At 39.1% G+C, this 14817-nt stretch overlaps 1 protein-coding gene across 6 annotated transcripts in view; it reads left to right on the top strand.

The window, feature by feature from the left end:
• Positions 1–14817, top strand: part of PDSS2 (decaprenyl diphosphate synthase subunit 2) — a 284208-nt gene that overhangs the window by 104811 nt on the left and 164580 nt on the right. For 5 of the 6 annotated variants that reach the window (XM_025294671.2, XM_025294670.3, XM_025294669.3 and 2 more), the window contains one exon: positions 3838–3972. The exons of the other annotated variant lie outside the window; for it this stretch is intronic. In XM_025294671.2, the coding sequence (XP_025150456.1) occupies positions 3838–3972 (135 nt within the window). The remainder of the gene's footprint in view (positions 1–3837; positions 3973–14817) is intronic. 6 annotated transcript variants of the gene reach the window in all.

The following is a 14817-nucleotide window of genomic DNA, read 5'->3' as shown; positions in this document are numbered from 1 at the left end:
GGTGCACTAGGGTTTCTTCTCCTGACCTTTTTCAGTAGTGCTTTCTGAAAGTGAAATCTGTTTCAGCCATATATGATGTTTCAGGCTCATAGAAGGAAGGATTCCTTAACTTTTGTTATTTTGGGGGAGTAGAAGAGAAACAGTATAGGAAAGTATCGGTGGCTCGAACGGTGAAGAATCTGCCTGCAGTGCAGGAGACTCGGGTTCAATGCCTGGGTCAGGAAGATCCCCTGGAGAAGGGAATGACTACCCACTCTAGTATTCTTCCCTGGAGGATTCCATAGACAGAGGGGCCTGGCAGGCTGTAGTCCGTGGGGTTGTAAGATATAAGAATTAAGAAAACTACATGGCAAAAAAGTAGAGGGAATGTAGTTTTCTGACTGCCTTATCGCCTTGCTTGTGCTTCCACAGTGGTGTACGTTTTACTCACGTTGTCTCTTCCACACGGTGACTACAGGAAACACATGTCGTTTAACCTCGTTTTACAGAAAAAGTGATAGTCTGAGTCATACAACTAAAAAATGGCAGAAGGATTTTTCAGACCTGGTTCTAAAGCAGTCACTATTCTACTGACTCAATAAATAGTTGGTATATGAATGAAATGAAGCAGATGCAGAGTTGCTCTAGCATAATGGATAAACATGTATATAGACTCTGGAGCCAGGTGGCCTGGATTCAAATCCTGGCCCTGTCAGGGTTCTAAGGCTTACTATCTATGGTATCTTGGGGAAGTTGCTTGATCCCTCTGTGTGCCTCATTCTCTTCATCTCCAAAATCAAAATAATTGTGGTACCTTCCTCATAGAATTGTGAGTTAATTTGATTAATATATAGTAAAATACTTAGAACAGTTCCTGGCATTGTGAGGTTCTATGTAAGGATTTGTTGTTGCTGCTGCTATTGTATTTTGATGATGATGATGATGTATGTGTCCTTTGTGAAAGGTATCCTCTCTCAGAAGTTTATGGAAGGTGTTATCAGAACTGTTGCCAGGACTGTTTCTTCAGTCTGACTTGGCCCGAAGTCTCAAAACTCACAACTTAAGTTTTAAGTTTCAAGTTGTTAAGTGTTACCCTCATATCTTTCATTCCTCAGTTCAGTTGCTCAGTCGTGTCCTACTATTTGTGACCCCATGGAGTGCAGCACACCAGGCCTCCCTGTCCATCACCAACTCTAGGAGCTTGCTCAAACTCATGTCCATCAAGTCGTTGATGCCGTCCAACCATCTCATCCTCTGTTGTCCCTTTCTTCTCCTGCCTTCAATCTTTCCCAGCATCAGGGTCTTTTCAAATGAATCAGTTCTTTGCATCAAGTTGGCCAAAGTATTGGAACTTCAGCTTCAGCATCAGTCCTTCCGATGAATATTCAGGACTGATTTCCTTTAGGATTGACTGGTTTGATCTCGTTGAAGTCCAAGGGACTCTCAAGAGTCTTCTCCAGCACCACAGTTCAAAAGCATCAGTTCTTCGGCACTCAGCTTTCTTTATGGTCCAACTCTCACATCCATACATGACTACTGGAAAAACCATAGCTTTGACTAGACCATAGCTTTTCAGTCCTAAACAGGCTCAACCCCTCAAACACACAGACACACACACAGCCTCACCTTCCTCTTTTCCCTTTCTGTAATTAGGAGCCAATTCACAGCTTCTCTTTAATATTATTATTATATACCTCAGGTAAAACATGTATAAGGATCTAGTAGCATAAGTTGGGCTTCCCAGGTGGCTCAGTGGTAAAGAATCCACCTGCCAATGCAGGAGACATAAGTTCAATCCCTGGTCAGAAAGATGCTCTGGAGGAGGAATTGGCAACCCACTCCAGTATTATTGCCTGGAAAATACCATTGACAGAAACCTGGTGGACCACAGTCCGTAGGGTTGCAAAGAGTCAGACACGACTGAGCACCCACACACAGTAGCATAAGTTAAAATGTGTAATTCAAAGCAAAAAACTTGGAAAGCACTCCATTTTACATTTTCTTCCAAAATACTATGCTTCCCAGCATCCCTACAGTTCAGGTCTGTAGGATTTAAGTAGATTGTTACATTATAATAAAGAGCTTTGGATATTTCTGTTGATTATTTGTTTCTACTATAGTATAGCTTAATTACCTTAAATTAACTTCCTTTTTCTAGGAAACTAGAACTTCTTTGTAAAAATCATTAACCCCTCTAACCTACTGAAGATCACTTACTAGATTAAGGAGAAAATATAAGTAAAGAAAGAACTGTAACTGTTATTTTGCAGTAAGCCTAAAGATGTCTTATTTAGAAACTAATGAAAGAGTAAGGGGCCCTTTTAAAAATTTACTTGGAAGCATGAGGGGTGAAAATTTTCTTAAGTTATGGGCTAACTCATTAATTTTGACTATATAAACTTAATTATATTAATTCTTTGTTCAGAAGTCACCCAAGGAAGTCTTAATAAGTCAGTGAAGTATTAGAATACAAATTTTCCTGTTTTTAGAAATAAAGTCACAGATGTAGAAGACAAACTTATGGTTACCAAAGGAGGAAGGGGAGGAGGGATAAACAGGGAGATTGGGATTGACATATATGTACTACATATATAAAATAGAAAACTAATAAGAACCTACTGGATAGCACAGGGAATTCTTCTCAATATTTTGTAATAACCTATATGGGATTAGAATCTAAAAAAGAATGTGTGTGTGTGTGTGTGTGTGTGTGTATAGCAGATTCACTTTGATGTACAGCTTAATTAATACAACTATATTAGTTAAATTGTGAATCAACTAAACTCCAATAAAAATTAATAAAAATTTTTTGCTATTTTTACCACATTCAAGAATTTTGTTTGTATGTTATTTATGTATACTTTTTAGTATAACCTATTTGACTAGTGCTCAAGTGACTAGTGCTCAACAAACTCAAAGATTGTTGTAAGTGTTAATTTATTATAATACGTTGTGCTTAGTCTTTCAGTCATGTCCTTTGCAACTCCATGGACTATAGCCTGCCAGGCTTCTCTGTCCATGGGGATTTTCCAGGCAAGAATACTAGAGTGGGTTGCCATGCCCTCCTCCAGGGGATCTTCCCAACCCAGGAATAGAATCTAGGTCTCGCACATTGCAGGCGGATTCTTTACTGTCTGAGCTCTTTATAATATGTTACCCATAATTTTCTGGCTTTTTTTCTTTTTCTAATGTTGCCCTTTAGTTCTTATATGACAACCTTTTGTGATACTTAAACAAACAAAAATGTAATCTAGGAAAGTATTTCTGACCTTAGTTATAGTAGAAATTATAAATATTGAATATTCATAGCAAAAAAATTATATTCTATGTTAAAGCTTAATGTTGCCTAGAATGATTATTCTTTTGCATAAAAAATAAGAAATGATAAAACATTTGCCCATGGCATTCATTTCCATTTTACTTCTCAAATTTTTAACCTGTGAAGACAGAAATCATTTTGTACCCTTCCCCTTACCAGCACCATCACCACATAATACAACTTCATCAAAGCCATACAATTTATATTTCACCTGCAGTCAACTACCACAAAACAGTTTAACACTATGGGTTCCTCTTGTTATCAGACCACTTGGTTAAGATTGCATGGGAAAACCCAGAAAGAGGAGGAAGCCAAATCAGTAGGCCTTACAGTTTTGAGACTATCACTTTCAAAACTAGCTGGGGGTTTCTCTAGATGTTTCCTGCAGTCACTGCTTCCTCCTGTTAACTCTTTCTTCCACAATCCTATTTCTTTTCAGCGGGTCCCATTGTCTGATTTTGGAAGCGTGGGCGTATTTGCAGCAGTTCTCTTACTTGATCCAACTTATTTTGTGATTTTCTTTCTTTCCTTGTTGGCAGGGGTCTTGTACACGACAGACAGAATAACCTCCAGTTGAGGGGCTTGGTGGTGTTACTTATTTCTAAGGCAGCTGGGCCCAACAGCGTGAATGCTTCGTGTCAAAACTATGACATGGTCAGTGGGATCTATTCATGGTAAGAAGAAATTTTGAAATTGCTCTCTAAATTATATTTTCATACAGTGGTCAGTAGAAATCACTGTTTAGTTCTTCGTCATTCTCTGATTCAGAGATAGATTAAAATATTTTGTAAGGTTAAAAGATGGATTTTTATTGTTCTTAATAAATCTAATAGTCTTAGCTACTTTGTATGGAACTCTGGTAAATTTTCCCTTGTGTTTTTGTCTAATACTTTCTACCTTGAGGATTTAAATTTTTTTATTGAATACTACTCTTCTGCCCCATCATGATATCATTTTATTTCTGTAGAGAACTCTGTATCATTTAGTCCGGGATTCATGGTTTTTAAACCTCAATAGGATAACTTAGCTGTATATATAATGATGCAACTACCATTTTAGGAGATGTCTACTTCAATGCTATGTCATTAACTTTATTTTGTTTATTTTTATGGTGAAGAGGTTTTTATTTAACTGGAATAAGAAACTTTTACATCTCACGTTTAGATTAAAAAATAAATTGATGAGTACATATTATTTTGCTGCGTATAAAACAAATTTTAAAATTTCAGTTGTGATTTTTTAAATGTGATTTTAAAAATGTTTTTTAGTAATAATATATCAGCAATAACTTTACTTAATCTTAGACGTGTACTTGGCACTGTGTTGAAAACCTGTATAGAAGTAACAGTCTGCAGGTGGACTTTGGCACATGAAACTAAAGCACCCAAAAACATGGTGACAAGGGAATTTTCCTCACAAAAAGAACTATTTCTCGAAGCTTAGACTTCTAGTTAATACATCTTATTGATTTACTTTAAAAATCAGTCCTCATCACTGTCACACAGTTGTGCTCATTTCACATGCTAGCAAGGTAGTGCTTAAAATCCTTCAAGCGAGGCTTCAACAGTACATGAACTGAGAACTTCCAGGTTTACAAACTGGATTTAGAAAAGGCAGAGGAACCAGAGATCAAAATGCCAACATCCATGGACCATAGAGAAAGGAAGGAATTCCAGAAAAACATGTACTTCTGCTTCATTGTCTACACTAAAGCCTTTGACTGTGTAGATCACAACAAGCTGGAAAATTTTTAAAGAGATGGGAATACCAGACCACCTTCCCTGCCCCCTGTGAAGCCTGTATGCAGGTCAAGAAGCAACAGTTAGAACTGGACATGGAACAATGGACTGGTTCAAAATTGGGAAAGGAGGACATCAAGGCTGTGTATCATCACCCTGAGTATTTAACTTCTATGCAGAGTACATGATGAGAAATGCTGGCCTGGGTGAATCCCAAACTGGAATCACAATTGCAGGGAAAAATATCAATAACCTGAGATGTGCAGATGACACTACCCTTATGGCAGAAAGCGAAGAGGAACTAAAGAGCCTCTTGATGAAAGTGAAAGAGCAGAGTGAAAAAGCTGGCTTAAAACTCTGCATTAAAAAAAGAAGATCATGACATCGGGTCCCATCACTTCCTGGCAAATAGAAGAGGAAAAACTGGAAGCAGTGACAGACTTTATTTTCTTGGTCTCCAGAATCACTGCGGATGGTGACTGCATCCTTGATTGCTTCTTGGCAGGAAAGCTATGACAAACCTAGACAGTGCGATGAAAAGCAAAGGCAAGAACAGTCTTATGGACTCTGTGGGAGAGGGAGAGGGTGGGAAGATTTGGGAGAATGGCATTGAAACATGTAAAATATCATGTATGAAACGAGTTGCCTGTCCAGGTTCAATGCACGATACTGGATGCTTGGGGCTAGCGCACTGGGACGACCCAGAGGGATGGTATGGGGAGGGAGGAGGGAGGTGGGTTCAGGATGGGGAACACATGTATACCTATGGCGGATTCATTTTGATATTTGGCAAAACTAATACAATTTTGTAAAGTTTAAAAATAAAATAAAATTAAAAAAAAAAAACACAACAACAACAAAAAAGAAAAGCAAAGGCAATACTTTGCCGACAAATGTCTGTATAGTCAAGGCTGTCGTCTTTTCAGTAGTCACGTACAGTTGTGAGCTGAATATGTAAAGAAGGCAAAGCGCCAAAGAATTGATGCTTTTGAACTGTGGTGTTGGAGAAGACTTTTGAGAGTCCCTTGGACAGCAATCCACCTGTAATGCAGGAGACCCCAGTTCGATTCCTGGAATGGGAAGATCCACTGGAGAAGGTATAGGCTACCCAATCCAGTATCCTTGAGCTTCCCTTGTGCCTCAGCTGGTAAAGAATCTGCCTGCAATGCAGGAGACCTGGGTTCGATCTCTTGGTTGGGAAGATCCCCTAGAGAAGGGAAAGGCTACCCACTTCCAGTATTCTGGCCTGGAGAATTCCATGGACTGTATAGTCCGTGGGGTCGCAAAGAGTCAGACATGACTGAGCAACTTTCACTTTTGGACAGCAAGTAGATCAAACCAGTCAATCCTAAAGGAAATCAACCCTGAATATTCATTGGAAGGACTGATGCCTCATTCGAAGCTGAAGCTCCAATACTTTGGCCACCTGATGCGTGCAGCCTACTCATTGGGAAAGACCCTGATACTGGGAAAGATTGAAGACAGAAGGAGAAGAGGGCGACAGAGGATGACATGGCTGGATGGCATCATCGATGCAATGGACATTAACTTGGGCAAACTCTGGGAGATGGTGAGGGACAGGGAGGCCTGGCATGTGCAGTCCACGGGGTCATGACGAGTTGGACTCGACTGGGCGACTGAACAACAACAACATTTCTCTAATGAATATCAGCTGGTTTACTATCACTAATCTTAAAATAACACTTGGAAGTCTTTGAGACTTAGTAAGTGTTAATTAAATATTTACTGCATAAATGAATCATTCCCATTTTATAGAAAAAGAAACAAACACTGATATTAAAACTTGTCTAAAATTCTCTCAGTATAAAATGATAGAGTTAGAATTTAAATCTGAAGTGTATTTCTTTCCACTCTGCAGATGCTGTTACCTGTATGTACAGTGCACTATGTTGTGACGCTGTGTTTCCAGTCTCTTCTCTAGCCTCTAAGAAACAGCTGCATTGCCTTCCGATTCTTCATAGGAACTTAATGTATTTGGTTGATGGTTGTGGTAATGTGAATATTATAAAAGAACTTTGCAAAAGAGTAGGTAGTACATTACAAATGTAAAAATTCCCCAAATGGTATAAATGGGTTTCACACCCAAGTGTATAGAATCCACAGTTACCTTTAGGAAATGATATATGGTTCCAGGCTGTTTTTCTGTAATCAGACTTTATCTAGTAAGTCACTGGTGATGCTTGGGTGTTCTACACACTTGTTAATGTGAAAATGTAATTTGGCATAGTACTATGAGAAACCATTCATTTGTTTCTGTATCCCTAAAGTCATTTGTTTGGCTCCTACTTCCTTAATTGTTCAAGTGTAACTTTTGCTGGAGGCTTGTATCTATAATGTCACAGTGAATTATTTAACATTTGAGGAAAGTGCTGATTTGGGAGCTTTTTAATTCACTGCCAAACTACTGGGATTTACATTGTTGGTGATTTTCTCTCATAAACTTGACTTTGATGTCAGTTAATGGGACCTGAGTAAATTACCTAAGGGAACAAAAGGAGTTAGGTGATCTCTTTTTTTTTGGCCTAAGGCTATAACTGCTGGATATATCTTGTGGATGTGTCTCATGAACTTATCACATAATGGCCAGAAGAGGCAAAATTTTGGCTAAAACGTAATAACATTTTGAAAAATAGGTAAGTGAGTCACATTTATAAAAATGCACTATAAACACCTACCATGACCTTTTGCTAGCAAGACCATGGGCTTTAGGTTGATTCCACCAACCCTGACTTTAAAAATTGGTTACAAAGGTAATCAGGCAAAAAGTGTATTTTTAAATTTGCAAGCATCCCTAACTACAACTGAGAAAATAAGTTTACAGCTTATTCTATTAGTGATAGAATATTTTTGTGTATAGAAGATAGATAACTATAATACCTAATATTACAAAATATAGACTTCCCTAATGTGACATGATTATTACATGTAAAGAAATGCACATGAATTTTGTGAATAATGATTCAGTTTTCTCAGTTGCTTTAGGAAGAACCAACTCAAATATTTCTCATCCAACTAGTGATTGTAAACAGACTACAAATTTTCACTCTACCTTCATTCCCTGAAATTTCCTACCACCTCTTGTTATCTATGTTAGAAGAGACTGAAACAAGTTTGCCAAACATTTTCTTTTCTTCCTGAGTATTCAGCTAGACTACATTTCTCAGCCTTCCTTTGCAGTTGGCTGGGCTATATAAATGAGATCTAGCCAATAGAATATAAGTGAAATTTACTGTTTCCTGACCATAAAAATCACACATTTGCAGTACACCTTAAGTAGATGATCTTGGTAGATACCTATTCAAGATGAAAGGTGCCTACACCCCTCGAAGGAGAGCCACCTGTCCATCAGGAATATCCATATAGTCTTGATGTACGAGAGGAAAACCTATTTGTTCAACCACTTAAACTTTAGGGTTTATCTGTTAATAATAGGGTCATGTGTGTATCAGCCGCTCAGTTATGTTAGACCCTTTGCCACCCCATGGACTGTAGCCTGCCATGGTCGTCTGTCAACGGGATTCTCAAGGCAAGAATACTGAAGTGGGTTGCTAGATCCTTCTCCAGGGGATCTTTCTGACCCAAGGATCAATCCCAGCTCTCCCGCATTGCAGGCAGAGTCTATCAGCGGAGCCACCAATAATGCCATAGTAATTAATATTTTTCTGCTTTCTGTCACCCGGTTATCCCTGTGAATTTGGTGGTTCTTGATTACTCTGTCTTTCAGCTTTCGTGCCCAGTAAACCACTGACTCACAAGTTTCTCCAGGTCGTTTTTTCTTTCAGTCCACTTTCCTCTCTCCTATTCCAGGCCTCTATTACTTCATGTTTAGATTTTAGCAGTAGCTGTCTATCAGGTCTCCCTGTCTCTAGATAGTTCTCCTTCAATTTTTTTTCTGGGTCTTGTTAAATTGAACACCTGCTTTGATCACTCATTAAATGGATTCTTATTAAGCAGTCACTATGTCAGACTTTATTTTTTTGGGCTCCAAAATCACTGCAGATGGTGACTGCAGCCATGAAATTAAAAGACGCTTACTCCTTGGAAGAAAAGTTATGACCAACCTAGATAGCACATTGAAAAGCAGAGACATTACTTTGCCAACAAAGGTCCGTCTAGTCAAGACTATGGTTTTTCCTGTGGTTATGTATGGATGTGAGAGTTAGACTGTGAAGAAAGCTGAGCGCCGAAGAATTGATGCTTTTGAACTGTGGTGTTGGAGAAGATTCTTGAGAGTCCCTTGGACTGAAGGAGATCTAACCAGTCCATTCTGAAGGAGATCAGTCCTGGGATTTCTTTGGAAGGACTGATGCTACAGCTGAAACTCCAGTACTTTGGCCACCTCATGCGAAGAGTTGACTCATTGGAAAAGACTCTGATGCTGGGAGGGATTGGGGGCAGGAGGAGAAGGGGACAACAGAGGATGAGATGGCTGGATGGCATCACTGACTCGATGGACGTGAGTCTGAGTGAACTCTGGGAGTTGGTGATGGACAGAGAGGCCTGGCGTGCTGTGATTCATGGGGTCGCAAAGAGTCGGACATGACTGAGCGACTGAACTGAGCTGATGTGATGTTCCAGGCAGGTGCAGGAAGACAGAATCGAATAGTGAGTATATTTACCCTCAGTGACCTTATTAGCGTCAAACTAGGGCACATACGAGTTTACAGACAACTATAATACAATGCTATAGATGCTGTAAGTAAAGTATAAGTAGAATTCTGTGGAGGAATTGAATGGTTGGGAGGAGGAAAGGAGAAAATTTCAGTAAAAGAGATCACATGAACTTTTACAAAGAGGGTACTTATAAATGGATTCTGAAGTTAACTAGGAGGTTATCAGAGGAAAGCAGGTAGGCAAGGGGTTTGGTAAAAGGTGGCTGTGTTCAAGGTAAAGAAAGTGAGGAACACACTCACCAAACATGTGGTCTGGAAGTACATAGCAGGTCCTGCACCGTGCTGACACAATAATGGGCACTTGGTACATAACTTGTTATGTGAATGCATGAATTTACATAATAGAGACTGGGGCATTATGTATGTAAGTGTTATGGGTTGAATTCTGTCCCTGCCCCCAAATTCGTACATTGAAGCCTAACCCCTCATTCTTCACAATGTGCCCTTGTTTGGAGATGGGGTCTTTATTGAGATAATCCAGTTAAAATGAGGTCATTAGAATGAGCCATAATTCAATGACCTTATTTAAAAAGGGGGGAAATTTGGGCACAAATGTGCATGTACAGGCAGAACACCCTATGAACATGAAGGTGGTCATTTTCAAGTCAAGGGGAGGGGCATAGAACAGGGTTGTCCCTCATAGCCCCAGCAAACTAACATATTGCAGACCACTGATGAGGAGATGGTCTAGAAGAGAAAGGTTGAAGTTGGATTGTGAAGGTTCTAAGGGATCAGAGCTCTATCCTGGAGAAACAGTGGGGAGCCATCCAAGAGGCATAGACTAGCCTTGGAATCTGGAAGCAGGCTACCTCACTTACTAGCTGTGCCTCAGATTTCAGCTCTCACCTTTCAGAGAATGGTTTTAAGAATTAAATGAGTGAATAGAGTAATGCATAGCATAGTAAGCATTCTGTACATGTTTATTTTTGTTTATAGACATTATAAAGGTCTTTAAGTGAGGGGATCATATTAATATATCTGTGCTCTAGAATGTAATCAGTTGAGAAGATAACCCAGAGAGTTGAGGTTCAAGAGGTAAAGAGGACCAGCCAAGGAGTTATTGAAATAGTCTAAGTGGTTGCTGAGAGCAAAAACTGAGACTTGGAGAGATTACGGAGTCTTTACCCAAAGCAGCAGGTTAGCAGTTGGCTGAGTTGGGTTTAGACCCATTAGGTCCTTTGATCTCATGCCATTTTCTACCAGCATTTCCCAATTTGTGCTTCATTTAGGATGAAGGTTTTATTAAGTAGTCAGTGAGACAAAAGGTCCTGTGGTCAAATAAATTTGGTTTTGCCAGGTTAAACAGAGTTTAAAAGATTTCTTCATTTCATAAATCTCAAGAATTGTTAGGTATATATGCCATCCATCAAGAATCTTTAAGAAGAGATATTATTTCCTGGTTATTTGACTATAAAACCCTTAAACCCCTGTCAGCAGTACATACTGCAAAACAGTTTGGTCCACCTTATGTTATGTTGCTGCTGCTGCTGCTGTTTAGTCACTTCAGTCGTGTCCGACTCTGCGTGACCCCATAGACGGCAGCCCACCAGGCTCCCCTGTCCCTGGGACTCTCCAGGCAAGAACACTGGAGTGGGTTGCCATTTCCTTCTCCAATGCATGAAAGTGAAAAGTGAAAGTCAAGTCGCTCAGTCGTGTCCGACTCTTCGCGACCCCATGGACTGCAGCCCACCAGGCTCCTCCATCCATGGGATTTTCCAGGCAAGAGTACTGGAGTGGGTCACCATTGCCTTCTCCATATGTTATGTTAGGGTACCTAATTTTGAGTGCTAATGGAAACTCTGTGAGGCAGAAATAACAGAATCACCAATAAGAAACCAGAGTCAAAAAGGTGAAGTAACTTTCTGAGATCCTGCATTTAGTGATCAAGTAGGGGAAGAAATAAATCCTGCTGGTGGCCTCAGTTTAATTCTTTATTCTGTGACTTATTTGCTGTATGACCCCAGACAAGTTAGGTTACCTCTCTGTGCCTCATAGGTTTGTTGAGTGGATCAAAGAAGGTAACTTGAATAAAACACTTAGAACAGTGTATGTAGACTGAACTCAACAAGTGTGATTTCTTATTGTTATTTCAGAGCCCTGTCATGCTGCTTTGTGTCCTTTATCAGATTTCTCACTCCTTCAGGGCAGGCCCTTGGCTTTGTGCATATTTTCATCTCACCAGTGTGTTGGACATAGTATTCATTTAAATCTTTGTCTGGATGACTGAATCTTCAATATACATAACTGTTCTACACCAAAACAAACATTTGAATCACACATTTTACAGAATGTGCTTTTTAGAGTAGTTTAACATGGACTCTACCTAACTTTGGCCACCTGATATCAAGAACCGACTCATTGGAAAAGACCCTGATGCTGGGAAAGATTGAAGGTGGGAAGAGAGGGGGATGACAGAGGATGAGATGGTTGGATGGCATCACTGATGTGATGAACATGAGTTTGAGTAGGCTCTGGAAAGTGGTGATGGACAGGGAAGCCTGGTGTGCTGCAGTCCATGGGGGTCGCAAAAAGTCGGACACTACTGAGTGACTGAACTGAACTGAACTTACAATCACTATATCTTATTATGTACTTTACAACTTGTAATTTAGGACGTGAGCTGTAATCAGACACTAAAGTACTCTTCATGGAATAGTCTTAATTTTTTCCTTAGTTATCATGTAAAGCAATATATAGTTTTATTTAAAGAATGAAAAGTGTTAATGAAGTATCAACAAAAACACACACAAAAAAGCCGAAAGTTTTTTAAAGTATTGCCCAGTATCTACTGGGCAATCTTAAAAGTCCCATCAAAAGTTCATTTTGTTTCCTCAATATTTCCACCTATTCCTTTCCTTTTTTAAAAATTATATTTTGATTACTCATCTCTGTTATCTGCAACTTCCATTCTGGTATCTATACAGCTTGAATTTTACTAATAGGTTGTAGACTCTTCTGAACTTAATTCCCTCTGGGCAGCAGAGGGAGGAGAAAGAGCTGCTGCTAAGGGACCATTGCGGTGAGAGTGTTCCTGCAGCCATTAGAATCATAGCAGAGCAGCCTGTCTGTCTGGAACTGTAATGCATACCTGTCATTTTGAGGCATAGCCACTGAATTTAATTAAAGACCTGCAGTGTCCCAATATGTTATAAACATGGTGCCACCTTCTTCTTGCCCACCTTTCTCTGTCTCTAATCTATTTGCTAGAGATAAATTCAGTGATAAGTAGAACCTACAAGAATGAAAAAGTATTGAATGAATCAGGAGTAAAGTGATTGTTGGGCTTCCCAACAAACTGCTAATTGTTGAGGTGTTGAGATGGCTCAGCAGTAACTAAGAATCTGCCTGCCATGAACAAGATGCAGGTTTGATCCCTGGGTGGGAAAGATCCCCTGAAGGAGGAATGGCTACTCACTCCAGTATTCTTGCTTGGGAAATCCCATGGACAAAGGAGCCTGATGAGCCACAATCCATGGGGCTGCAAAGAGTCAGACATGACTTAGCAACTAAACAACAACAACAAAGTAATTGTTGTTATTTTTGTCCTTTAGATCGTCTGTTAGCCAGGATACATGTGGGTCAATACATTTTTCAATCATTCCAATCATGATACATTTGTCAGTCATTCCAACTCTGTTTGTAAAAGAAGTACTTTTATCATATTACTTATTTGGCTTCTGAGTGGCAGGTGAGCTGATAAATGGGAATAAAATTGTGGATTGATCTTTTTATGTATTTATTTGTAGTGCTGATAAAAGGCAATTGTGCTGTGTGTGCCATTAAACATAGTTTAAATGATCTGTTTTCTTCATAGGAGCCCAGTATTCAGCATGTTCCTAGTACTTAGATGCCAGTCAGTTGACTGTTGCTTAGAGTGGAATAATCCTGGTAACTGTTGTTATCTTTGTGATTATTACTATTTAATCTTGAAGCAAGGAAGACCTTCCTAAAGTGTTTGAACACTCTGGACCCATAATCAAAAAGATTTGACTTCATTAAAAAAGAATTCTTCAATGGAAAGAAATGTCCCATAAAGTCAAAAGCTATGTGCCAAAGTTACAAAAATATTTGCAACATACATGACAGAGGGCTAAGTTTTAATAAACAAATGAGTTGAGGATCCTGTAAATCAGGAAGAAAATAGTAGTATGCAATCATGGACGAAAAACATGAACAGGATGTTCAGGGAAGAAAACTCATAGATGGTTAGTAAACAGAAGAAAGGCTGGACCTCATCATAAAGGACAAGTTAAAATCATAGTTTCCCTCCGTCAGGTTGGCAAAGGTTAAAAAGTTTGATAGCCAACATTTCTATGTGAGGAAAAAGGCACCTGAATGCTTTGTTCGTAGGGATGTTAACTGGTATGCTTGCTTAGAGACCAATTTGGTAATAGCTGTAAATTTTATTTTAATTCAGCTATGCATTGATTTAGCTAAATTGTGTACTAATGTATTAACATAAGTGCCCAAACATATATGTAGAAGAATGTTCTTTGTAGTATACTTTGCAGGAACAGCAACAAAAAAGGAAACAACCAAAGTGTCCATCAGGAGGGGACATGTTATGTTATTGATGCAAAGGAATATCAAACGATCATTTAAAAGAATTAAGGAAATCTGTATGTGCTGATCTGGGAAGAGCTCAAAGAACATGTAAGAAAAGCAGGACTCCGAAACGTACTCTATAATAGTTTGGTCCCTCTGGGGCTTGAGTGAGCGAGTGGATTTTTATTTGCATGAAAAATATCTCAGAAGGAAGGAGACAAAAAGAACTGTTAATAGTGATCACCTCTGGGGAGTGGCAGCTATAGGGGAAATGGAATGAGAGACTTTGTTTATTCTATGTCCTGTTCAGTGGTCTGAATTATTTTTCATTTATACAGGTTTTACTTATGTACTTGTTAAAAAGCAGTGAAAATTTTAGTTGATTGCAGGTAGTTAGCTTAGAAATTCTATCCTACTATTAAAATGAAGGACTTTGAACTGATTTAAACTTTTATCTTTTCCCCTCTTTGACAGGATAAAATATCCTATGAAAATGCATGGACTCTAGATGTTTTTTAAATAAAGAAAGCAGGAGTGACGC

This window comes from Bubalus bubalis, chromosome 10, assembly GCF_019923935.1.
Source record: "Bubalus bubalis isolate 160015118507 breed Murrah chromosome 10, NDDB_SH_1, whole genome shotgun sequence".
Lineage (NCBI taxonomy): Eukaryota > Metazoa > Chordata > Mammalia > Artiodactyla > Bovidae > Bubalus > Bubalus bubalis.
This window is presented reverse-complemented; position numbering and strand designations above follow the sequence as displayed.